The sequence below is a fragment of the Piliocolobus tephrosceles genome, chromosome 6, assembly GCF_002776525.5.
Source record: "Piliocolobus tephrosceles isolate RC106 chromosome 6, ASM277652v3, whole genome shotgun sequence".
Taxonomy (NCBI): Eukaryota; Metazoa; Chordata; class Mammalia; order Primates; family Cercopithecidae; genus Piliocolobus; species Piliocolobus tephrosceles.
This window is the reverse complement of record NC_045439.1, coordinates 125,239,249-125,265,329: the sequence shown is the minus strand read 5'-3', so window position 1 is coordinate 125,265,329 and position 26,081 is coordinate 125,239,249. Positions and strand designations below refer to the sequence as shown.

The 26,081-nt window shown below is 50.9% G+C and overlaps 2 protein-coding genes across 3 annotated transcripts in view; both read left to right on the top strand.

Annotated features, from left to right (window-relative positions):
* Positions 1-247: 247 nt before the first annotated feature.
* RNASE8 (ribonuclease A family member 8) lies at positions 248-897 on the top strand. The gene has a single exon (XM_023230401.1). The coding sequence runs from the start codon at positions 248-250 to the stop codon at positions 803-805; it is 558 nt and encodes a 185-aa protein (XP_023086169.1). The 3' UTR covers positions 806-897.
* An 11,786-nt stretch (positions 898-12,683) lies between these two features.
* ARHGEF40 (Rho guanine nucleotide exchange factor 40) overlaps positions 12,684-26,081 on the top strand; it is a 20,438-nt gene continuing 7,040 nt past the window's right edge. The window contains exons 1-16 of one of the 2 annotated variants that reach the window (XM_023230397.2): positions 12,686-13,000; positions 15,607-15,804; positions 16,494-17,745; positions 17,897-18,064; positions 18,209-18,329; positions 18,921-19,017; positions 19,124-19,204; positions 19,334-19,450; positions 20,741-20,836; positions 20,937-21,052; positions 21,449-21,575; positions 23,186-23,308; positions 23,399-23,542; positions 24,035-24,645; positions 24,771-25,005; positions 25,359-25,445. In XM_023230397.2, the coding sequence (XP_023086165.1) occupies positions 12,998-13,000; positions 15,607-15,804; positions 16,494-17,745; positions 17,897-18,064; positions 18,209-18,329; positions 18,921-19,017; positions 19,124-19,204; positions 19,334-19,450; positions 20,741-20,836; positions 20,937-21,052; positions 21,449-21,575; positions 23,186-23,308; positions 23,399-23,542; positions 24,035-24,645; positions 24,771-25,005; positions 25,359-25,445 (3,576 nt within the window). In that variant the 5' untranslated portion in view covers positions 12,686-12,997. Of the gene's footprint in view, positions 13,001-15,606; positions 15,805-16,493; positions 17,746-17,896; positions 18,330-18,920; positions 19,018-19,123; positions 19,205-19,333; positions 19,451-20,740; positions 20,837-20,936; positions 21,053-21,448; positions 21,576-23,185; positions 23,309-23,398; positions 23,543-24,034; positions 24,646-24,770; positions 25,006-25,358; positions 25,446-26,081 lie in introns of both variants that reach the window. The other variant, XM_023230396.1, reaches the window with a different exon arrangement.

The following is a 26,081-nucleotide window of genomic DNA, read 5'->3' as shown; positions in this document are numbered from 1 at the left end:
ATTTTGTATTTGACACACTCTAGCTGTGGGATGATAGGGAATTTTCTTAACTTTTCTGAGCCTCATTTTATTCTTACATATATATAAAGGGTAATCATACCACATAAAACTGTTGTGAGGGGTAAACAAGATAAGTGTTTATTAGAGGCACAAAAAGGCACATTATTGGCTGGTACTAAACAATAGAATGCCAGAGGGTGTTCAATATCTTAGGCTGCACATTGCCCTGCAATAACTGACTTAGGGTATGAAATTCTTAGAAGGACTAGCAAGGCTCCCCCATGATGACCTATTCATCCACCTACCTCCCCGCTCTGTTCCACTGTCTCCCTTAGGAGAGATGGCACTGGCCAGAGCAGGATGCTGCCCCTTGCTGCTGCTGCTTCTGGGGCTGTGGGTGGTGGAGATCCCAGTCAGTGCCAAGCCCAAGGACATGACCTCATCTCAGTGGTTTAAAACTCAGCATGTGCAGCCCAGCCCTGAAGCATGCTACTCAGCCATGAGTAACATCAGTAAGTACACAGAATGGTGCAAAGACCTCAACACCTTCCTGCACGAGCCCTTCTCCAGTGTGGCCACCACCTGCCAGACCCCCAACATAGCCTGCAAGAATCGCCATAAAAACTGCCACCAGAGCAGCGGGCCCGTGTCCCTGACCATGTGTGAGCTCACTTCAGGGAAGTACCCAAACTGCAGGTACAAAGAGAAGCACCTGAACGCACCTTACATAGTGGCCTGTGACCCTCCACAACAGGGTGACCCAGGGTACCCACTTGTTCCTGTGCACTTGGATAAAGTTGTCTAAGGCCTGGCGCCCACATTCCACCTCACATTCTGCAGACTGTACGCTGCTGCTTTTCCTCCCTCCAGTTCGTTGTTAATCCTTGCTCCCCATTGCAAATGCCATTTCCTTCACACACACCCAACCTCACATATTCTTGGTTTCTTAGGGAATTTTAAAGACACTCCAAATGACGAGGGAAGAGGGCAGATTCTCTTCAGCCTTTCACTGTAGCTTACTTTGCAATCCTTCCAGAGTCAAGCCCTCAGGATCCCCACAAGGATAGATCCAGGTTTGGTGAGGCCTGTGGCTTATCTAATTTTGAAGACCCTCTTAAAGAAAAAGGATATAAAATTACAAATGTAAAATAAGATCCTTGGAAGGGCTGTGGCTGGACAGTTCAGGGAGATCCCAGACAGGGGTAAGTATCTAAGGAAGGAAGGAAGGGGAATCTGCTGTGTTCCCTATGTTGGGCAAAGAAATGCATCTGATCTTGCTGTAATAAAGACTCTGCTGTTGCTGATGGAGTGTGTGTTACTGTCTCGGGGTAAGTGGAGAGGTTTGGAGCTCCAATTCCGAGGCCCTGAAAAGGCTCTGAAACACTTAACTCTGTGAGGCATCAGCTCCACCTGCCTTGCAGGCCAGAGGGAAAGCAGCACCCTGAGCAGGCACAGTCTCGGAAGCTGACTTGATTCTGTCCTCCAGCCCCTTGAGGGCTCTCTGGTTGTCCCCTCTCATGTGAAGGGATAGAGTGACAGGAAGGACAGGCTGAGCCGTGGGATGCCAGTCAGGTCTGAAGCCTGACCCCCTTGTTTGTGCACAAGACCTGAGTTCATGCTTCATTAACGTGACCCAAAGCAGGACCCTCAGCATTCTGGAGTGAACTTCCCTCCCTGGGGAATTTCAGAATCAGGACCTACTAAGAATCCTGAATCCTGATGTGGTTTTTTGTTTTTTTTTTTGAGACGGAGTCTCGCTGTGTCGCCGGGGCTGGAGTGCAGTGGCCGGATCTCAGCTCACTGCAAGCTCCGCCTCCTGGGTTCCAGCCATTCTCCTGCCTCAGCCTCCCAAGTAGCTGGGACTACAGGCGCCCGCCACCTCGCCCGGCTAGTTTTTTGTATTTTTTAGTAGAGACGGGGTTTCACCGTGTTAGCCAGGATGGTCTCGATCTCCTGACCTTGTGATCCGCCTGTCTCGGCCTCCCAAAGTGCTGGGATTACAGGCTTGAGCCACCACGCCCGTCCCCCCTGATGTAGTTTTAATCATTGCTGAAGACTAACTGTGGTAAAGAAGCAGTTTTATATGCAATCGGCCATAGACCAATACTTTTGTACAATACAGTACAATGAATTACTAGAAAATGAAATATAACTATAGAAAATACAAGCCCAATTGTTTTATTACTAGATTTAATTAATAGAAAATACTCTGTCAAATTGCCATAACAGTTACTGGTTTTTGGGGCGTTTTTTTCACACAAGGTCTCACTCTGTCACCCATGCTGCAGTGCAGTGGCCCAATCTCTGCCCGTTACAGCCTCGACATCCTGGGCTCATGTGATCCTCCCATCTCAGCCTCCTGAGTATCTGGGACTACAGGTACAAGCACAGCACTGTACCTGGCTAATGCTTGCGTTTTTTTGTAAAGACAGGGTTTCACCATGTTACCCAGGCTGGTCTCAAACTCCTGGGCTCAAGTGATCCCTCAACTCCTGGGCTCGAGTGATCCACCCACCTGGACCTCCCAAAGTGCTGGAGATTACAGGCATCAGCCGTGGTGCGCAGCCCATAAAAGTTTCTTAATGTTTCCTCTCAATTTCTGTACTTATATTGATAGATATTCACAGAGAGAAAAGCATACACACATCATACACATATACACACATACATACCTACATACCAACATAAGGCACACACATAAACACCCTCATATGCATATACATACAGAGGAACACGTAGTAACAACGTGCACCTGTGTGCACAACACCCACACATACACATATACTCACACTCAACAAAACACCCCCTCTTCTTCCCCAAGCTATCTCTGCTTCCTTATTATACCTCCCTTCCCATATTTGGAAAGAGAGTTTCCTACACAGGCTATGATTCAGAGTAAGGAAAGGATGTTTGGTGAAACGTGAAGTGGCAGAGAAAGCATAGAATCCAGAAATTCAAAATCCCAGTCCCCTTCTATGCTTTCTAGAACTAGAATTCATTGTAGCCTCTCACGCCAACACCATCTCACCGTAAGCGTAGTTTCCCCCACAGCCTCCAGCCCCCTCCACGCTGCTTTGCCCATCACTACCACTATGTTGCCCACTCTTGTGCTTCTAACCAGGGAAGACATCTGGAAGTGAGAGGCAAACAGCATTCTTCTATACCCTGGCTTCTTCCCAGTGTTGTGGGCAGGCTCCACTTCCTGTGGCTGCACCTTAAATGATGGTGTTTCTCAGGGTCCTATTCTGAGCTCTCTTTTCTTCCCACACTGTACTCTACTTGAGTGACTTGACTTAATTCCATGGCTCCAACCACCATTAACCTACTCCCAAAGACAGGTATATCTCCAGCCCAGAGCTCCCAAAGTCCAGACATACATGTCCATCTTCATACTGTTACTAGCCCAGTCAGTGTCCCACAGGCATTTCAAACCAAAACACTCAAAACTAAGTTCATAATCTGCCTGGCTTCCAAACCTGTCCCTCCCTACTCCTGCAGCCTCTCAGTGTTTGTTAGTGGAAACATCATACCCAATCATTCGAAGTCCTAATCTAAGACACATCTGTGTCAACTCATGCTTGTCTGTCTGTTTCTCCAGTAATTGCCCACCTTATCCCAGGAACTACCTCAAGAGGGCATAACAGTTATTGAGTTTTATTTTCTTTTTTCCAAATAGCGCTGAGTTCCTAACACGTGCTCAATACACATTATGGCTTTGGAGGGGGGTCGTGATTTGGAGCTAGGCAAATATACGTAGGTTGGTACAATCGCAGATTCACTATCTTGTTTAGAGGGCAAGATTAAATAGTACATATGAAACTACCAAGTAATAAGATAGAAGAGAAGAATAAACCAAATGGATTCTGTAACATTTTTCTCCCACCTCCTCTAGGGTTTCATTTATCCTAAAGTTCATTTATCATAATCTAAAGTTCATTCTCCGTTGAATGTTAATTTTCCCGTTGCGTACCTCTGGCTTAGCATTAGGTCTGTAGCCAGGGTTAGGCAACACCAGGAGAAGTTCATCCATTCAATATCTATAAGAGTTGTGGCCCCAGAAGCTGGGAAGAGTGTGAAAAGAATTCAGAATAGAATGAATTGTTAAGCAGACTAATTATATCCAAACAAGTGGGGGTAGCAACCTGGGTAGGAGTTTCTGACTTCCTTGTGTAGGCTGAAGAATTAGATGGAGTGTAACTTGAATCTAGGGGTCATGGGCTGTAAAGCTGGCCCATTCTGAGGGTAATGACACAGCACGCATAAAACAGGGCTCAGTGGGGGCAGCTGGGGCCACAGAAGAGTTGCCCAATAGCCTTGGGATAGAATCTCTACTGGGTACGCTCTCTGGGCCCCTGAGAACGTGTTTCCAAAAAATCACTTGAGAAGGGTCTCCTCAGCCATTTGGGAGGACATAAGTATTTTAAAGTGGGTAAGTATGTTTTAATATCCAGAAAATTTAGAATGAAGTATAGAAATGTTTAAAAGAATCAATACATAGCATTCACGTGTTCGTATTAAGGAATTTGTATTAGTCTTGTCATTCTAATTTAAAATGCACATGAGTTGAAATGAGACTTTCCTTTAAAATTAGTTTTGGATCATTTAAGAAAACACAGAAATTGAATCATCCTATTTATAAATTGTTAGATTTATAAAGGTGTTTAGGTATTCAGGAATGCTTTGTTGGTTAGCTCAAATGGCCAAATTACTTTATAAGGATGTGGAATATATATTGAATTTATAAAATATCTCTTTTAATGTTTAAAGAGTTTCCTTAACTACTTACAAATAAGATCAAATAGTCAGTGAATACGATTCTTTAAAGTGATTGTTAGAATTTATTTCTGTGTAAGTTAAACATAAAAGCTTAAGGAAGCTGATTTATAACTTTAACATAGGAAACATAAATGTTAAAAAGCCAAGTGGCCTCTAAATACTCTTTGCTCGGCACAAAAAGAAACATTTTAAAGACTCACATTAACACTACAAGACCGATTCATTTCCTATGACGTTTTCATCTATACTGCACAGTGGGCTTTGGTGATTATATTTTCTGGTGTTAATATGTTTGTTGATTTTGCTGGGGCGTTTAGCAGGGAGGGAAGCTTAAGGCTCAGGCTCAAGGGCATGTGACTGGCAGTGGAGCTTTCAGAATGGAATGTGGACCTCTGTCTCTCCTCAGCATTCTCCTCCCTCTGCACTGTGCTGCCTTCAGTTGGGTTATTTTTCTGACTTGGGAATGGGAGTATTATATCCTAGAAAAACTGAGAAACGTGAGCAGGGTTTCCCTGAGGCCGGTGTAGGGGTGGCAGAGGAATTCAGCAAAATATACTCCAAGAAAAAGTAAAACTCAAAGACCGTGGGCAGGTCTCCATCCTTTATAGGGACTTTTCCTCCTTGGCCAAACTTAGAGTTTTGAGACTACTTTTACTAAGTAAAGTAGCTTTTAAACTGTAAACAAAACAGGCTGGGCACAGTGGCTCATGCCTATAATTCCAACACTTTGGGAGGCTGAGGTGGGGGATCAATAGAGCCCAGGTGTTCAAGACCAGCCTGGGCAGTATAGTGAGACCTTGTCTCTTAAAAAAAAAAATTAATTAGCTGGGTGTGGGGGTGTGCACCTGCCTGTAGTCCCAGCTTTTTGGGATGCTGAAGTGGGAGGATTGCTTGAGCCCAGGAGGTGGCGGTTGCAGTCAGCTAAGACTGCACCACTGTACTCCAGGCTTGGCAACGGAGCAAGACCCTGTCTCATAAAGGAAACAAAAACAAAAAATGCATTTTAAGCCACCAGTTTTAAGCAAAAATTGCTTAAAAATGCATTTTAACCAATTTACACTTCAGTAAATTAGAGTGCCTGCCTACAAGTGGTGTGTACATATGTGTGTGTGTATGTGTGTGTATTTAAACAAACCCGTGTTCAGAGTGAAGAAGTAAAGTTATGTTAACGGAATTAGGAGTGCTATATTCCGCCAAATACAGATCTTTTGGGATTCCAAACTCCTCACCTGAAGTGCAAATATCTATTGGCACGAATAAAACAAGATAACAATTACTTGGAATCAATCACTTAGGTGTTGGATTTGGCTTGGGGTTATTTGGAGGCAAGGCAAGGATATAGGTTTTGTAATGGGGGGGTCATAGGAGTAGGTTCAACATGGGCAGAGACCTGGAGGTAGACACTGAGTACAAAAAAAGGAGATGTCAAGGAACTAGAGACAAAGTTTTACCCGCTGCTTGGCAGTTCTGAAGTCTGGGGGATGGGAGTGACTTCATGCTGTTGAAATTCCCAGATTGCCTGCTCCAGGGGACTGACTCTGCTGGGGGTCTGCCAGTGAGAGCTGGGGCTGCTGCTGGCTGTAACAGGCACAGGTTATGTCTCAATAAATGTTCATTTAACAAAATGTGGTTTTGGAGCAAAGGGCTGGGACTAGGAAAATGTACAGATCACAAATCTGGGAAGTTTATAAACAATTTCTTTTTTTTGTTTGTTTGTTTTTTTTTTTTTGTTTTGAGGCAGAGTCTCACTCTGTCGACCGGGATGGAGTACTGTGGCCGGATCTCAGCTCACTGCAAGCTCCGCCTCCCGGGTTCACGCCATTCTCCTGCCTCAGCCTCCCGAGTAGCTGGGACTACAGGCACCCGCCACCTCGCCCGGCTAGTTTTTGTATTTTTTAGTAGAGACGGGGTTTCACCGTGTTAGCCAGGATGGTCTCGATCTCCTGACCTCGTGATCCGCCCGTCTCGGCCTCCCAAAGTGCTGGGATTACAGGCTTGAGCCACCGCGCCCGGCCATAAACAATTTCTTTAAAAACTCTCTCATTATACTTAAATTTTTTCAGTGAGAAGGAATTTACCTATGGAGACAGCTTGTCCCATTTTCAGGCAACTCTTAAGTATTTAAAATTCCCTTACATAGAACCTAATCTGCTTCTCTATAACTGCAACAATTCACTGATGCCCTACTGCTTTGAGCCATTCAGAATAAGCCCAATTCCTCTTCACAATCAACCTTTTAAATATTGTAAGAGTGTTTCATGACCCCTGCCCTCCACATATTGCCACATCTGGCAATAACAAAAGTTATAAAATGGCTTCTACCATTTGACCCAATAATTCCATTTTGTAAAATATGTCAAATGGGAATAATTCAAAGTGGGGAGGAGTACATTTCTACAAATCTTTTTATACCTTTTCTTTGTACAATGGAGAAAAGTTAAACATAATATAAATCCCCTAAAATTGAGAGTGACTAAATGAATAGTGAACAACTACTTGATTTTTTTTTTTTTTTTGAGACGGAGTCTCTCTCTATCGCCCAGGCTGCAGTGCAGTGGCGCAATCTCGGCTCACTGCAACCTCCACCCCCTGGGTTGAAGGGATTCTCCTGTCTCAGCCTCCCAAGTAGCTGGGATACAGGTGCACTCTGCCACACCCGGCTAATTGTTGTATTTTTAGTAGAGACTGGGTTTCACCATGTTGGCCAGGCTGGTCTTGAACTCCTGACCTCAGGTGATCCGCCCACCTCGGCCTCCCAAAGTGCGGGGATTACAGGCATGAGCCACCACACCCAGCCTACTTGATGCTTTAACTAAAGACAATGTAGGCAAAAATTATACCGATGCATGGAAATATATATGGACAATGCTACATGAAGAAAGCAGAACACAAAACTGTTATTTTCAAATGGGTTGCAACTACATGAAAGAGTTTCTGGGTTTGTACATCAACGAAGTCGGTAAGCAACTTTGGAACCTTTCCAGAAGTCCCCCTCCAAACCATGCTTCCTCCAGACTCTTCTACTACAATGAACCTACATCTGAGCCAGATGATGGTCCACATCTGTCTTAAATTCTGTCACGGCCAGGCATGGTGGCTCACGCCTGTAATCTGTAATCCCAGCACTTTGGGAGGCAGAGGCAGGTGGATCACCTGAGATCAGGAGTTCGAGATCAGCCTGAGCAACATGCTGAAATCCCATTTCTACTAAAAATACAAAAATTAGCCAGGCCTGGTGGCGGATGCCTGTAATCTCAGCTACTTGGGAGGCTGAGGCAGGAGAATCGCTTGAACCCAGGAGGCAGAGGTTGCAGTGAGCCGAGATTGCACCACTGCACTCCAGCCTGGGCGATGAGCAAAACTCCGTCTCAAAAACAAACAAAAACAACATAAAAAAAATTCTGTCCTGCATGCTTTCCACTTGGAAATATCCTCCAACAGACAAACAAACAAACAAGCAAACCTCATGAGGACTGATTCCAGGAAGACAGGAAAGCAGTTGACCCCAAGCCTCTGCCTTGCCGTTCCCACCTCTCTCTTGTCCCCAACACCATTCCTGTTCTGTGGATATTTCTGCCCTCCTTTCAGCCTTCACTTGGATTTATGATCTCTTTTGGGAACTGGTCAGACACTAGCTGGAAAAGCAGTGACAAAATAGACAAGGTTCTTCATTTCATAAACTTTATTTTTAAATTATATGTGGTAGAAAGGTGAGTCTATTATGACAGAAAATAAATACATAATCAATAGAGATAAATGCTGTGAAGAAAATAAAACAGAATAACATTATTCAGAAAGACGATGGGTGAGAGACCACTTTAGACCAGGTGGCCAGGGAAGAAGACCTTTGAGACTATAATACTTTAGTTAAGACCTGAAGGATGAGAGCCAGCCACTGGAATCATGAATGAAACGAAAGCTCCAGACAGAAGGAAAGAAGAGCAAAAAGGTGCCAAATTAAACATCTTTAGGAATAAGTAAGGCATGTTTAAAGAACTGAAAGAAGGGGCCAAATGCAGTGGCTCATGCCTGTAATCCCAACACTTGAAGAGGCCAAGGTGGGCCAATCACCTCAAGTCAGGAGTTTGAGACCACCCTGGCCAACATGGTGAAACCCTGTCTTTACTAAAAATACAAAAATTAGCTGGGTGTGGTGGCGTGCGCTTGTAATCCCAGCTACTCGGGAAGCTGAGGCACCAGAATCACTTGCACCTGGGAGGTAGAGGTTGCAGTGAGTCTAGATTGCGACACTGCACTCCAGCCTGGGCGACAGAGCAAGACTTTGTCTCAATAACAACAACAACAACAGCAGCAACAAAAAAAACCCTGAAAAACTGAAAGAAGGCCACTGTGGCTGCAGGGTCACCAGTGACTTAGCATAATGTCACCACAGGGCTATGGTAAAAGATGAAGCAGAAAAGAAAAGGAGAGATAGGTAGAAAAGGAATCATGATGCAAATGGAAAGCCATTAGACGGGGTTGATGAGATTTATTTGGAGGCTTATGCCTGTAATCCCAGCTACTTGGGAGGCGGAGACAGAATCTCGCTCTGTCGCCAAGCTGGAATGCAGTGGTACAGTCTCGGCTCACTGCGACCTCCACCTCCCGGGTTCAAGCGATTCTCCTGCCTCAGCCTCCCAAGTAGCTGGGATTACAGGCATATGCCACCACGCCCAGCTAATTTTTATGTTTTTAGTAGAGACAGGGTTTCACCATGTTGGGGTTTCACCATGTTGGCTAGGATGGTCTTGATCTCTTGACCTCCGATCCACCTGCCTTGGCCTCCCAAAGTGCTGGGATTACAGGCATGAGCCACCGCGCCCGGACTGATTTATTTGGATTTCTAAGATTACTCTGGCTATGGTGCAGAGAATGGCTTATCAGAAGGTAAGAGTGGAACAGGCAGACAAGTGGGGAAACTAATGTGCTAGCACTGGCAAGATGGTGGTGGTATGGACCTTGATGAAGCTCAGTTCAGAGAAGACAAGTTGTAAATTTTTGAAAAAATATTACCCAATCAAATAAAACCAAAACCAATGAAAAACTAAACCATAAATAGAACTGATATATATTTACATATCACACAAATTTTTTTACCCTAAAATAACTAGGATATTGATCCCCAGACTCCTTGGAAGGCAGCACTAACAAGAACATGTGCTCTCAAGCCCATCCCTAAAATTCCCTTTGTGGTCCTTCATTAATTCCCCCTAACTTGAGGCATGGGGCTGAGGCAGAGCCCTAGTCACTGCTACCCTCCAAGGGAGAAATAATGAGCAGCCTAAAAGCCCAACCCTCTATAAGATGGCAGTCATAGCTCTTGGTGCACATAAACCGCGCAATAAACAGTACAGATACAGATGTTTTTCCACCTTCCCCTGTGTTCGGATAGCACTAGTTTTCCATAAGAACCATACTAGAAATGTCTTCAGAATTATTTTAACTATTACTCTAAAACAAGTCTAGAAAAAGGTTGTTTTTTTTTTTTTTTTTTTTTTTCTCTGACCCACAGGGACATATCTATCACTTTTAGAATCCCAACGCTGGCTTCTACGAAAACAAATTTAACATTTTTTTTTTTAGCATGATGGTTAGGTGGCAGAAACAGTGATGCGGTGTTTAAAACTCTTCTTCTATGAACTTTGACAGCTTAGATGAGACCCTATAACTTATTAGTTGAGAGTGAAGGCTCTGGCATCAGACAGCCTAGGTTCACATCCTGGTTTCTCATTTACTGTGTAGCTTAGAGAGAGTTTATTAACTTCAATAAGTTACAATTTCATCTGTAAAACAGGAGTTCGAGAAGCCCCAAAGAATCTTTAATGGGTGAAGTATGGTAAGAACTGTTTGTGAATGAGAAGGCTTCTAAATCTGGTCGATTCCCAGCCTCTAATTTCTCCATTATAACTACCCCTTCATAGTCCCCCACTAAAAATACATGTATCAACACATACTCTGTTGTGTACACACACACGTACACACACACACTTTTAGGTAAGAGCCTGCATTCTTGGAAGAAAGTGGTATTTAACTGCTGTGACTACATGTCACTTACTTAAAATAAACCATTGTAATTTAGCACAGATTTGAAAACTCCTGGAAAGAAGGGGTAACTGCATCCCTGATTCTGTATCCAAACCTCCTTACCCCATCAGCTCAAAAACTTTCAGTGGCTCCCCTTTTTCTCCATGAAAAAAAAAAAATGATCCACTCCCTTTTCCCAGGAGTTTGTGGACCCCCATAGCCAGATTAATTTATATTCCACTACCTAAGAGTAGTGAACGTTGGAGTCCAGTGGACTACCTGCGACCCTACCAAGGGTTCCCTAAACAATATGAAGAATGGAAGGCCTGGTGAGGAAAGGTTCAGGCACTCTCAACACCGAGAATGAATGAGCTGTGTTTGAGACAAGTGAATACGGTTTTTTAAACACTGGCCCCTGTAACCGGCCACTGGGCAGTATTTACGGAATGGACACCAGGGGGTAGCAAAATCTCACTCTCCTAGCTCTGGAGAGTGCCGGTGACTCGAGGGTCCCATAACCCAGTGTTAGAAAGAGCTCCAACTCCACAGCTCTAACTGTGCGGGGAAGATGGTTATTGGGGCTTGTTGCCATAGGTTCTTTCTTGACGCTATGGAGCAGAGGCCTCTTCTTGCCTCTAAGAAGGATAAACATTTGCTCTGTCCTTTTCCAGGCTCAGCGGAGCGGAGAAAAAGGTGGAGGTTAGCGTCCAGAGGAGGTGAGAGAAAAGCAAGTCACCTTGGCGGCTCCCCCGCCTCCCCTCTCGCTGTTCCAACAACTGCCCAGAGGCTCCGGCCTCCGAGGAACTGCAGGCGAGGCCGGACGTTTTCTCATCATCGCCCTCCAGCTGCAGGGGCACACGCGTTCACGCCCCTCCGGGGACTATTCGGCTTTCCGATCTCCTCTCCTCTCCTTTCCGTCCACCCTTTAGAAGGGTGCCTTCCCGGTGCCTGCTCAGAGGCCAGGCAGAGCATCTCCCCGCCGTGCCCGTGCCTCTCCCCGGGCTCCTGGGAGACCCCCATCTGGCCTTCCTTTCCCATTCAGACACGGTCGGGGGACGCTCGGGGTTTGATGAGGGAGCGAGGCTAGAACTTTCGTAACTAGCCCACCCCGCTTTGTCTCCTGCGCCAAATACCCATCTCCACGGCCACGAGCCCAAGCGGCCCTGCGGGACTCTATAATCACCCCAACAGAAGGAAAGGGCTGGCATCCAGTACCGAATCCTCGAACTGGAGGCCTGGTGCCTTCCCTCTTCTAGCCGAATAGACAGATAGGGATGCGGAAGGGAAGGTCCACAGAGGAGAGAACTCAGAAAATGTCCGGCGAAATGCACGCCCTCCATGAGCATCCAGATCCGGGAACCCTGCCCCCTCGCCCACGATGTCCGCCCCCTATCCCAAGCCTTCGCTGCTCCCTGACTCCCGCACACTCCCGCCTTCCCCAGGCAGCACAGAGGAGCCCATTGTTAGCCCAGAGGCTCCAGGCCCGAGGAGATGGAGGGAAAGGAGGAGGGCGGGCAAGCCCCAGGGGAATTGGGGAATCCCCTGATTCCCGGCCTTCCGCTCTCTGCTAGGCAGGCAGGGGCCTGAAGGTCTCATTTGAGCCCCGAGTCCTGCCAAAGTCTAGAAACCGATGAGAGAAGAGCGTCCCGGGCGAGTTAGAGCGGGGAGGCTTTCCAGCCGCAGGAAGACCCCAGTTCTGGGAAGGGGCGGCACAAGGGAATTCACGCACGCCCCAGCCTTTGGAGCATCCCTTGCCGAGGCTAAACTGATCCCGCGGGGAGCGAAGCGGTGGCGGGAAAAGAGGGGCATCCTCGGCTGGGCGGGCCTCCGAGGGTCAGGGTCGGGGTTACCCGCTGGAGGGCGGGGCGGAGAAGAAAGAAGGTTGCCGGTGAACGGGACAGATAGGCTGGGGACGCCCGGGGAGCGGCAGAGAGTCTCGACGCGGGAGATAGAGTCCCGGCAAGGGGTCCCGCGCGGAGGCGGGGGCGGGCGCTGAAGGGCGGGGCGGGGAGGGGCGGCCGTCTCGGCCCTCCCTGGCGGGGCCCCGCGGCCTGGAAGCCGGAGCGGGCCGAGCAGCCACCGCGGCCGGAGCTGTCCCTTAGCCAGACCCGGCGAGACACGAGCGGCGGGAGGGAGGCGGTGGCGCGCCCGGCCCCGCCCGCCCGACCAAGCGTCGGACGCGGCCCGGCGCCGAGCCATGGTGAGTCCAGCGTCGCAGCCCCCTGGGTCCCCTTGGCCTTCGCGCAGCCCGCTCCGGGCCCCCAGTCCCCAGCCTGGTGCCTCCCGATCCTGCCTCCGACTGTTCGGCGCTCCTGGGACTCTCCTCCCTCCCATCCCCCCTTCTTCGATTTGTCTGTCCGTCTGCCCGACTGTTTAGCTCTGTCCCCACCGAGTATTGCCCTCACCCTTTCTTCCTCCTCTCCTCCGCCTCCTCCCCCATCCTCCCTTGAGTCTCTCCCCTAATCCACACACCTCCCCGCTCCCCGCCCTCCTCTGTCCTGACCTGTGCCTTTCTTTCCTGGAGCTTCCTTCCCCCTCCGGGTCCCAGCTCCTTACCCGCGGGAGACCCCTGCGGGTTGGTCCTGCAGCGTCCCTGGAAGAGGCCCGGCCCCTCGGGTCATGAGAACTGACCTGCATGGAACTACCATTTTCCATCCCTGTCCCCAACCCGGTGAGGCAGGCCCACCCATCCGGCCCTGGGGGACCGGCCACAGCTGTGGCTGGGCCGGGTCCAGGGGCATAGCCAAAGAGGGAAATTCCCGCAGAGAAAAAGGGCTGCCTCAGGGTAGTTGGGGGTGCTTGGGGGGAGCTCACAGAACCAGGGGGCGTGACACTGCCAGAGCCGACCGGAGTTTGTGGGGGAGGGAAGTGCCCCAGAGCTCTTGCTGCAGGGAACTGAAGGGCTGCCTCAGGGCACTCCTGCTGCAGAGAGGGGGGAACACGAGCCGGAGCTCCTTGCAGGGAGTAGGGGACCCTGGTAGAAGCAACTTGGGGCGCTGGAAGCTGGAGGGTACCGCTAAGGAGAAGCCCACACCAATAGGAGTGAACACTGCCCTGGAACTTTCACTGCAGAGTACTCTGAAGCATCGCTGCAAGAGTGGACACTGCCAGAGAGAGCGCCCACTGCAAAGAGGGCGGGGGCATGGCCAAGGGGGCGCTCGCTGCAGAGTGAAGGAGGGGGAGAGGCCTTGCCAGGGGGAGCTCACCGCAGGGAGTGGAGGAGGGGCAGGGGCACTACTGGGGCCGCCCCTCTACGGAGGGAAGGGCACCCTCTGGCAGGGAGGCTGGAGGAAAAAGAAAGAGGAACTGGGCCAGGGAGAGCTGACTCAGTCTCTCTGGTCTCCTCTCTGGTCCCCGCCGGCAGGAGGCTGGGTCTTCGTGCTCCCGCCCGCCGCCTCCCTCCCCAGACCCCTCCTCCCCTCCTGCCGCTGCTGTTTCCTGTGGCTGAGACTCTAGCTCAGCCATGAGCTCACCGCCCCTAATGGGTTGCAGCTGCCTCGCTGCTCAAGCCCCAGCTCCGCACTCCCGGCCTTGGAGCAGACGGCCCCACTCTGCCTCACCCCCGCCCATCTCCACCTTCCCCCCACCCACGCGCACTGCGTCCGCCTGGTCCCGGAACACTGGGGGTCTGTCTGCTCGCCCACACACCTTGGGGCCGGGTCTGCGCGCTGACGCGCTGAATGTCCCCGTCTCTGGAGTGGTTGCCCTAACTTCCCAGACGGTCCAGACAAACTGGATGGAGGAGCTCAGAGAAAAATAAGCTATTTTGTTTTACGGCAAAGGCAAGACATGGGGGTAGGGCAGGTAGAGACCAAGGTAAAGGCTGCATTGAGTCTCCCCTTCCCCATTTACTGCAAAAAAAAGAAAAAAAAATTCCAGTAAAAGGAACTTCAAAGACTGTCTTGAAAGAGAAGTTTGCAAAGGAATAGCCCAAGGGGTGGTTGTTTAGGTTATGGGATGGAGGAAGATGTCTCATTGACTCACTTAGGGAGGGGAGTCTGGATGAAGCAGGGCTGAGTCTTTTTGAGACTCCTAGTGGAGGTTGGCAGAGAGAGGTCCCACTGGAATCAGAAAAGACCGGCTCTAATGCATACCATTAAGGCCTCCTCCTCCCTTCCCACAAGTTCCTTTTGTGACTTTTTTCTCTTTCAACTGCCCCCACCCGGTTCTTTGTAACCCAGTCCCACATGCTCTAGGATTGGGTGATTGCTTCAGAGCCACTGTGGGAGAGGGAAGAGGGATGCTAGAAAGACCTAAGACAGTCACAGACAGTCTTTCCATCCTCCTCTTTTCACCAAATGACCATCTCTCTTTCACCAAATGATCATCTCTAAGACATAATTGTGGGTGATGGCACCTCCACTTAAGATGGGGAGCTCTGGATGGTGGGTCTTATGAGAAGGGATTTGCAGGATGGCTCATACCCTCAAGTTCTCAGCCATAAGCTCAGTCCCCTGATAGCCCAGAAACCTGTCTTTTCTCTCCTGGGAAAGGTCTATGCAGTCACCCCAACTCACGAGCACCCGGAACAGCTCTGATCAGGGGCATTCACAACAAATTCTCTCTGGATCTCCAAAGCCAAGGTCTCAGAACTTGAGTGTTGAGTGCCCTGCCACGCTTGTGCACTCTGGCCCAGCCTCACTCCCATTCTGAACTCATCAGCCAGCATTTCCTGAGTGCTCACTTCTTGCACACATTGTACAATGGGGGCCTTGGAGAACACAGCCACCCCCAGACCAGTGCAGCTCCCAAGGAGCTGCGATTGGGTGATCTCTAGGGATCTGTAGCCTGGTCCTATCTCTACAGGAGCCTGAGCCAGTGGAGGACTGTGTGCAGAGCACTCTCGCCGCCCTGTATCCACCCTTTGAGGCAACAGCCCCCACCCTGTTGGGCCAGGTGTTCCAGGTGGTGGAGAGGACTTATCGGGAGGACGCACTGAGGTACACGCTGGACTTCCTGGTACCAGCCAAGCACCTGCTTGCCAAGGTCCAGCAGGAAGCCTGTGTGAGTGGCCGTGCATCACTATTCTGCCTTCCCCAAGATCCACTGCCACACTCTTCAGACTAGCCAGGCTGACTAATTCCCCCACTAACCTGGAGATACAGCCTCCCCAATACTGATCTCTCCAGAGTCACTTAAGCCTCGTTCTCTGACCTCCCACAAACTTTGACCTTCACAGGCACTGACCATTCAGACACTAACACACACACGCACACATTCATCTTCCCCAAATTCATCTTGACCCCTGAGAAATACTGACCCCCAAAGACCCTAACTCTCCAGACCCAATTCCAGACATTTTCACCCCCTCATGTGAATTTCTCAAGATACTAACTCCCCCGTACATGAGTCAACAGAGATCCTTCATTTCTACAGATATAAAGACTTCTAAGAGTCTCTAACTTCTCCAAGACAATGGCATCTGCTGACCATGTCTTGGTAACGATTCAGTTCTTACCCTCCCACACACGGAACTAGCTTCCTAGAGAAGCTTCCTACCACTAGGAGACCAATCAGTCCCAATCCCTTCCTCCCTGCCACCTGAATACCCCAAATCTCCCCTCCTGCTCTCCTGAGAGTGTAATCTTCCAGGCACAGGGCTGGTCCTGCCTAGGGTGGGCCCATTCTAACTGCCCTCTTCTGCTGGCTTCTTCAGCAGAGGCCTGAGTGCAGCCTCCCGTCTCTCTCCCCAGGCCCAATACAGTGGATTCCTCTTCTTCCATGAGGGGTGGCCGCTCTGCCTGCATGAACAGGTGGTGGTGCAGCTAGCAGCCTTACCCTGGCAACTGCTGCGCCCAGGAGACTTCTATCTGCAAGTGGTGCCCTCAGCTGCCCAAGCACCACGACTAGCACTCAAGTGTCTGGCCCCTGGGGGTGGGCGGGTGCAGGAGATTCCTGTGCCCAATGAGGCCTGTGCCTACCTATTCACACCTGAGTGGCTACAAGGCATCAACAAGGACCGGCCAACAGGTCGCCTCAGTACCTGCCTACTGTCTGCGCCCTCAGGGATTCAGCGGCTGCCCTGGGCTGAGCTCATCTGCCCACGATTTGTGCACAAAGAGGGCCTCATGGTCGGACATCAGCCAAGTACGCTGCCCCCAGAACTGCCCTCTGGACCTCCAGGGCTTCCCAGCCCTCCACTTCCTGAGGAGGCGCTGGGTACCCGGAGTCCTGGGGATGGGCACAATGCCCCTGTGGAAGGACCTGAGGGCGAGTACGTGGAGCTGTTGGAGGTGACGCTGCCTGTGAGGGGGAGCCCAGCAGATGCTGAAGGCTCCCCGGGCCTCTCCAGAGTACGGACAGTACCCACTCGCAAGGGTGCTGGAGGGAAGGGCCGCCACCGGAGACACCGGGCGTGGGTGCACCAGAAGGGCCTGGGACCTCGGGACCAGGATGGAGCACGCCCACCCGGCGAGGGGAGCAGCACTGGAGCCTCCCCTGAGTCTCCCTCAGGAGCTGAGGCTGTCCCCGAGGCAGTAGTCTTAGAGGTGTCTGAGCCCCCAGCAGAGGCCGTGGGAGAAGCCTCTGAATCTTGCCCCCTGAGGCCAGGGGAGCTTAGAGGAGGAGGAGGAGGAGGTGGCCAGGGGGCTGAAGGACCACCTGGTACCCCTCGGAGAACAGGCAAAGGAAACAGAAGAAAGAAGCGAGCTGCAGGCAGAGGGGCTCTTAGTCGAGGAGGGGACAGTGCCCCACTGAGCCCTGGGGACAAGGAAGAGGCCAGCCACCAAGAAGCCCTTGGCAATCTGCCCTCACCAAGTGAGCACAAGCTTTCAGAATGCAGCCTGGTTAAGGAGGAATATGAAGGCTCAGGGAAGCCAGAATCTGAGCCCAAAGAGTTCAAAACAGCAGGCGAAAAAGAGCCTCAGCCCTCTGAAGCCTGTGGGCCTACAGAAGAGAGTGCCAGAGAGCGAGAGCAGGAGAGGCCAGGCCTGGTGTGTATGGCAGGTGAGATGACACTGAGTGAGGTTCATGGGGCGAGGGCCAAAGCAGGTCGGGCCTATGGGAGGGGGCAGGATGAGGAGCAGGGTTACGCTGGGAGCAGAACAACCAGAACCATCTTAACTTCAGTCCCATTTTTCTGTCTGTGTCTGTGCAGGACACGCAGGCCCAGAAGGCCTCCTGTCTGACACTCCAACACCTCTGCTGGAGACTGTGCAGGAAGGAAAAGGGGACAGCATTCCAGAAGAGGCCCTTCCAGTCTCCATCTCTGATGACCCTGATGTGGCTTGGGACTTGATGGCATCTGGATTCCTCATCCTGACAGGTCAGTGGGCATCAGTGGGTGAAGGGAAAAAGGACTGGGAAAGAGAAGCAATTGGGTGGGCTTGGGGACTGGGGGAGGCAGGGTGGAAGGGAGGTAGGTTGGACTGCTCCCAGCCAGGACAGCCTGGCCGTTTTGTGTCTTCAGGAGGGGTGGACCAGAGTGGGCGAGCTCTGCTGACCATTACCCCACCGTGCCCTCCTGAGGAGCCCCCACCCTCCCGAGACACGCTGAACACAACTCTTCATTACCTCCACTCACTGCTCAGGTAACCGAGGCCCAGTCCTGGCACCCTGGACACTAACCTCCTGGTTCATGAGGACCCTCACCTCCTTCTTCTCAGGACACTGACCTTCTGACCTCTAAGGACACCTACTTCTTCAACCTTCAGATTTCAAGTCATTGACCTTTGGCCTTACTGACCCTGACCTCCAGCTTCATATCTTCATTGATTCTCAAAAGCAACACTGTTGACTTTCACTGTCTTCCAACACTACCAAGATCATCAGGACACTGGTTCACTTATTCAACAAATATTTATTGAGCACTGAGTACCTATTAGGCACCATACTACAGGCTGACATTGAATGCATGCCATTCCAGAACAGAATTCTGAACTTTCCGGACCTTTAATCCCTTGGCCTAGTAGCCATATGAATATAGACTCCCAACTGCTAGGCCACTTCCTCCTGTACACGCATCCCAGAATTTGGCCCTTTGCCCATTTCTTCCCAAATGCACCAGCAACTAATTTCTCCTGAGGACTATTAACTAAATACAGACCCTGTATGTCTGCCTTGCGCTATCTGCTATCCCCCAAAATACACAGCAGCCTCCTTGACTCTTCCTGCTCCCACAGGCCTGATCTACAGACACTGGGGCTCTCCGTCCTGCTGGACCTTCGCCAGGCACCTTCACTGCCTCCAGCACTCATTACTGTCTTGAGCCAACTTCAGGTAACCACCCCTTGAACAGGCAGTTCCCCTGGATCCTAACTCTTCACTAGTGGCCAGTCCAGGACACCCAATTGCCCAGTTTAGGGTTACTCTTCTCTGCCCTTAGGACTCAGGAGATCCTCCCCTCGTTCAGCGGCTGCTGATTCTCACTCATGATGACCTTCCAACTGAACTCTGTGGATTTCAGGTTTGAGCCCTTCATTCCTACCTAGTTTCCCATCAGTAGTGGAGAAAGGAGAAGAAGCTGGCTGGAGCCCCAGGCTGGTTTCCGAGTCCTTGGGTGCTCAGGAAGATACCCCTGCCTTACCCTCTACAGGGTGCTGAGGTGCTGTCAGAGAATGATCTGAAAAGAGTGACCAAGCCAGAGGAGCTGCAGTGGGAGTTAGGAGGTCACAGAGACCCCTCTCCCAGTCACTGGGTAGAGATACACCAGGTAAGCTTCCCCTCTAACACCTAGCATGCTGGGAGCCAGGAATGACCCAGCTGAAGACATTCTAGGAGAGATGCCAGGTCCAGGACATACCATGGGGTTGCAAAAAAGTGGTTTCCATTCCATTCAATTCAACAAGTACTTATGGCTCCCAAATCATGAGAAAAACATGTGCACTGCTCCATGGTCTACTGGGGAGATGGGAGTTAAATTATTATTATAATTACTATTTTTAGACAGTCTCGCTCTGTCACCCAGGCTGGAGTGCAGTGGTTCGATCACAGCTTACTACATCCTCCACCCTCTGGACTCAAGCGATCTTCCCACATCAACCTCTTGAGTAGCTGCGGCTACAGGCATGTGCCACCACACCCAGCTAATTTTTGTTTTTGTTTTTGTTTTTGTTTTTGTTTTGGTAGAGATGGGGTTTTGCCATGTTGCCCAGGCTGGTCTCAAACTCCTGGACTCCAGTGATCCACCCGTCTCAGCCTCTCAAAGTGCTAAGATTACAGGCATGAGCTACCGTGCCCAACCAAATAAATTATTAATATGACATTAAGTAGTACATGATTTTTGGTGGGAGATAAATCATGAAACAAGTAGAGAAGAGTGCAAGATAGTGTCATTGGGTTTCTGGAAAGCACTGAGTCAAAAGGCTGATTCTTGTTCCAAATTACTTTACCTCACTTGCAGAAATAGTGCCTTTCTGTACCCGCTCCTTGCACCAACATCCAGGCCTCGGGATCCTCATCAGCGAAGTGTAACAATCACAGTGTAATTGCTAAAGGTCCTTCCAGCACTTATCTCATGTAATTCTATGAACATAAGTGTTGTGAGTATTCAAGAAGAGAGAAGTAAACATGATCTGAGCTGAGTATGAAAGAGGGGTCTGTAGATGGTCTCTAAGCTTCACCTTTAGTGTCAAAGGGGAAATTGATATGAATAGGCAGAGAGAGGGGGTTTGACAGGGTGAAGCCCCATTGAAGACAGAGAGAAAGGAAGGTCACAGTTACCAAGCTGTACAATGTGCCAGGCCCATGCTAGTTGCTAAACTGGCATCATCTCCTTAAAAATCACAGAAGCCTTTCTTATCCTGACTTTACAGTTGAGGAACTGAAGTTCAGGAAGGTTTCTGGACCTGCCCAACATCATACAATTAGTTAGCAACAAAGTCAGGGACTGAATTCAGCATTGCCTCCAGAAAAGTCTCTGGGGCTACCTCACCCCAACCCTAGGGCTTAAGTTCCTTCTTAAACTCTAATCCTCAACTCCATCCCTGCGTGTGGGTTTCAGGAAGTGGTAAGGCTATGCCGCCTGTGCCAAGGTGTGCTGGGCTCGGTACGGCAGGCCATTGAGGAACTGAAGGGAGCAGCAGAGCCAGAGGAAGAGGTATGAAATGAGATGGGACAGTAGGGGGATGGGATTGGGATGGGGCTGGGGTGGAGACTCTCTGGTGGAACCCCAGCTGGCAACTGCTCCCTATCCCCAGGAGGCAGTGGGAATGCCCAAGCCCCTGCAGAAGGTCCTGGCAGATCCCCGGCTGACGGCACTGCAGAGGGATGGGGGGGCCATCCTGATGAGGCTGCGCTCCACTCACAGCAGCAAGTACGAGGGATGGGTGTGCGGGGGCAGGTGGAAGTGGGAGGTGGAGACACAGCCGAAGGCTGCCAACAAACCTTAGCTGCCAGACCATTCTTACTGTGCATATATCTGGGCAAGATACCATGCTTTTACACTTACTATCTCATAACCCTCACAGCATCCTTGTGTGCCATTTACTATTACAAATGAGGATTTGGAGGATCAGAAATGTTAACTGTCTTGGCCAACATCAGTCAGCAAAGAGTCAGGATTCAAACCAAAGCAGTCAGGGTTCAGCCCATGCTTTTGATCCATGCTGCTATGCAACTTCTCATGTTTGCATCCCTCGGAGGGATGGGAGGACAGAATTGAGGGGCTCAACAAAGGGAATGATTCATTCTTTCCTGCTCCTTCCCCCAGACTGGAGGGCCAAGGCCCAGCTACACTGTATCAGGAAGTGGACGAGGCCATTCACCAGCTCGTGCGCCTCTCCAACCTGCACGTGCAGCATCAAGAGCAGCGGCAGTGCCTGCGGCGACTCCAGCAGGTGAGCCAGGACTCCTATGTCCCTCTTCCTCGGCCTGGGAGTATGGCCTCCAGCACCTTTCCCGTTGGTACTTATAGTTGATGGTGTTCTTCTAGCCTGGCTTGGTTGAACGCCCCTCCCTCTCTCCTCATCTTTGTTGGTCAGTGTGAGATTCAACAAGAGGGTGGGAGCATCGTAGCACCAGTAAAGAAAAGCCAGGTCTCCCCCTCCCCACTGTTTATGCTTGATCGAAGATGCTGAGAGACTGTGAGAGATGCTCAGCTGCCCTAGGGGCTTCTGAAAAGAGCTGATCAACTCTGGAGTGCCTACCTCCTTAGCTGAAAAATAATAAAAGTCTATTGATACCAGCTCATTAGTTATACTGCCACACATGCACCCTTAACTCCTTATGTGATGTCATCCCTCAGACCTGAGGTCGGAAAGGTACCACCTCCCTCCACCTTGGAAGGAGAGAGCATTGAAAGCACCTAAGAGGAACTACAGGCTTCTTTGTGGGGAAGATTCAGGAATAAGGCTGGCTTCTCTGAGCCTTGATTCTTCTCTCCTGGGGTTAAGAGCCCCATAGGGATTTGCTCTCCACCCTACCATGTAAGGTAGAGGGAGCTTTGAAATCTGATGGCTCCTCCTTAGCCCCGAGCATGGTGAGTGGACACTTTATGGACCTGCAGGTGGGCATCAGGGGAAAGTTCATCTCAGGGCCAGTGCTAAAACGGGAGCCGAGACTTTCTGTTTCCTAGGATTTCTTCGTATTGGCTTCCTCTGAGCCAATATCCTAGAGATGGGTTGCATCTCCTGTTTGCTTACCTGCTCATTAGCTGTTTCCCCAACTGTTTAAAAACAAGATTTGGAATCTAAAGTGCTCAGCTTGAGTTCTAGTTCTGCCATGTGTAAGATGTTGGACAAGTCACGCTTCTCTGAGTTCCCAAGTCCTCATCTGTAGAATTGGGATAGTAACAATTAACTTACAACGTGGTTAGAAAGATCAAATGAATTCAGCAAAGGACTATAAAAGTGGTTATTGTTGGCACTGGCTATTAGGAACAGTCTCAGACTTCTCATCCTCAGGCTGTCCCACCCCCAGCTTCCAGCCTTTCTTCAGAGGAAAATATTATTATCACTTTTTGGTCAAATATCTCAGAACCAGCATGAGAGTTTGTATAGCCCCATAATACGCAATTAAAGCTGGACACACACACCCCTTCTGTGCTGTTTCTCCAGGCTTGGTCCCTGCGACCCTTGCCCACCAGTTGCCAAGGCTTAGTGAAAGCCGTCAGTCATCCATATGACCCTCATCCTGCCTTTGGTTCACCCCAGTTTGATGTACTTCACCCTCGGGCATAGCTCTGGAACTTTGACCCGCCTCCCTCAGTACTTTCCACCAGCCCAGCTTCCCACTCATCTGGCACCTTACTGAAGATTTCTTACTCGGTTTTTCACTTGACCCTTGTGGAAACTATTACCATTCACTGTTGTCATTCCCACATTGCAGATGAGATGCAGTAGTTCACTCAAGGTTCTACAGATTGGTGTGGTGGGGCTGATGCTGGATCTCAGCCCTTCCTTGCCTTTCCACTCCATGACCCCCTACTCTCCCACCCCATCTGCCTCAGGTGTTGCAGTGGCTCTCGGGCCCAGGGGAGGAGCAGCTGGCAAGCTTTGCTATGCCCGGGGACACCTTGTCTGCCCTGCAGGAGACAGAGCTGCGATTCCGGGCTTTCAGCGCTGAGGTCCAGGTAAAAAAGGGCAGGAGGGCAGGTGAGAGGAGGTAGGGGGAGACTACCTAGGAGTGAGGACCAGGTCTGAGAGCAGCCTCCCTTCTCCAGGAGCGCCTGGCCCAGGCACGGGAGGCCCTGGCTCTGGAGGAGAATGCCACCTCCCAGAAGGTGCTGGATATCTTTGAACAGCGGCTGGAGCAGGTTGAGAGTGGCCTCCATCGGGCCCTGCGGCTACAGCGCTTCTTCCAGCAGGTACATGCAGAGCCTTTTCCTTCTGTTCCCCCCATTTCCATTTCTTTACTTCCTTTCTGCCTGGAGAGGCTAATCAAATTGTTAAAAGCGGAGGCTGAGGAGCCCATCTCCTTGGTTTTGACTCTTAGCTCTGCCGCCTGCTTGCTGAATGACCTGGGACAAGATACTAAACCTGACTGTGCCTCCATAGATCTACCTCACAGGGCTGCTGTGGGGATTACATGAGGCAATATATAAAAGCCGTTAGCCCAGAGCCTGCCACTCATAAACACCATATGAGTACTGGTTATTCTTTTATATAGGCTCTTCCATCTCCATACCAACTCCGAGTGACAAGGTTAGGCAGTGATGCTGGAACAGTGAGAAAATGGGGAGAGTGATGGGCATTGGGAAGCCACAGGCAAGAGGACAAGGGCTGTCGTTGGGCATCCTTTGTGAGCAACACAGGCCTTTACCCTTTCTCTCCCATCCCCAACCCCTTTGATTTTGTAGGCACATGAATGGGTGGATGAGGGCTTTGCTCGACTGGCAGGAGCTGGGCCGGGTCGGGAGGCTGTGCTGGCTGCACTGGCCCTACGGCGGGCCCCAGAGCCCAGTGCCGGCACCTTCCAGGAGATGCGGGCCCTGGCCCTGGACCTGGGCAACCCAGCAGCCCTGCGAGAATGGGGCCGCTGCCGGGCCCGCTGCCAAGAGCTGGAGAGGAGGATTCAGCAACACCTGGGAGAGGAGGCGAGCCCACGGGGCTACCGACGACGGCGGGCAGACAGTGCCAGCAGTGGAGGGGCCCAGTGGGGCCCCCACAGCCCCTCACCCAGCCTCAGCTCCTTGCTGCTCCCCAGCAGCCCTGGGCCACGGGCAGCCCCATCTCATTGCTCCTTGGCCCCATGTGGAGAGGACTATGAGGAGGAAGGCCCTGAGCTGGCTCCAGAAGCAGAGGGCAGGCCCCCAAGGGCTGTGCTGATTCGAGGCCTGGAGGTCACCAGCACTGAGGTGGTAGACAGGACGTGCTCACCGCGGGAACACGTGCTGCTGGGCCGGGCTGGGGGACCAGACGGACCCTGGGGAGTAGGCACCCCCCGGATGGAGCGCAAGCGAAGCATCAGGTGAGATCCCAGCCCAACTGGTGCCCAAGAGGCAGACCCAACTGCCCAGTAGGAAAAGAAGGTAACATTGTTGGGGATAGTGGCTCCCTCCCACACCCCCTCTGCCACTCCTGTTGTGCCTGCAGTGCCCAGCAGCGTCTGGTGTCTGAGCTGATTGCCTGTGAACAAGACTACGTGGCCACCTTGAGTGAGCCAGTGCCACCCCCTGGGCCTGAGCTGACTCCTGAACTTCGGGGCACTTGGGCTGCTGCCCTGAGTGCCAGGGAAAGGCTTCGCAGCTTCCACCGGACACACTTTCTGCGGGAGCTTCAGGGCTGCGCCACCCACCCCCTACGCATTGGGGCCTGCTTCCTTCGCCATGTGAGTGATCCCCTCAACTTCTTCCAAGTGCTCTCTCTTCTCTGTTCCAGCCTCATCCATCTGTCCCTCTTTCTCAGTACCCACGGCCCTCTCCTCCCATGTATGGTCCATGCCATTGGGGCCCAGCCCTGTTCTGTGGGCACCTCTGCCTCTACTCAGCCTCTGCGTCCCTGCTCTCAAGGGCTGCCTGGACTATGCTCTCTCCACAGGGAGCCCTTCCCTCCCTGGTAGGCAGAGTGCTCCCTGGTGACCCATCCCTCATTTGGGCTACAGAGAGGATGGAGAGGGGGAATAGAGAGGTTTGTCTGCAGGGACCTCGCTGGAGACACCTTATCTGTTCTTTACTGGCACAGGGGGACCAGTTCAGCCTTTATGCACAATACGTGAAGCACCGACACAAACTGGAGAATGGTCTGGCTGTGCTCAGTCCCTCAAGCAAGGTAACTTTTTCTCCAATCTTCAGAAGAAAAGTAGAGGGGCCAGGAAGACCTAAAAACCCACCCCAAAAATCCCACAGGGGAAAAAAGCTTTCCTGGATGTGCCCAGGAACATCACCTACCAATCATCTCCTAGAATTGCTGAGGGTGGGACAAGCACTGGACTGGTGAGGCCAGGTTCTTATCTAGTCCACCTGAGGGACCGGGCAGGACTCCTGATTCATCTGGGCCTCCATTTCCACATCTGGTAAATGGGGGCAATAGTCACTATAGCCAGCTCACAGGGAGGATCTGAGCAGCAGAAAAGCTCACATCAAAAGACATACAAGTGACTTTAAAAGTTCAAAGCCAGTGGCCCGGCATTGTGGCTCATGCCTGTAATCCCAGCACTTTGGGAGGCCACAGCGGGCAGATCATGAGGTCAGGAGATCGAGACCATCCTGGCCAACATAGTGAAACCCCGTCTCTACTAGAAATACAAAAAAAAAAAAAAAATTAGCCAGGCATGGTGGCGGGCACCTGTAGTCCCAGCTACTCAGGAGGCTGAGGCACGAGAATGGCGTGAACCTGGGAGGCGGAGCTTGCAGTGAGCCGAGATCACACCACTGCACTCCAGCCTGGGCGATAGAGCAAGACTCC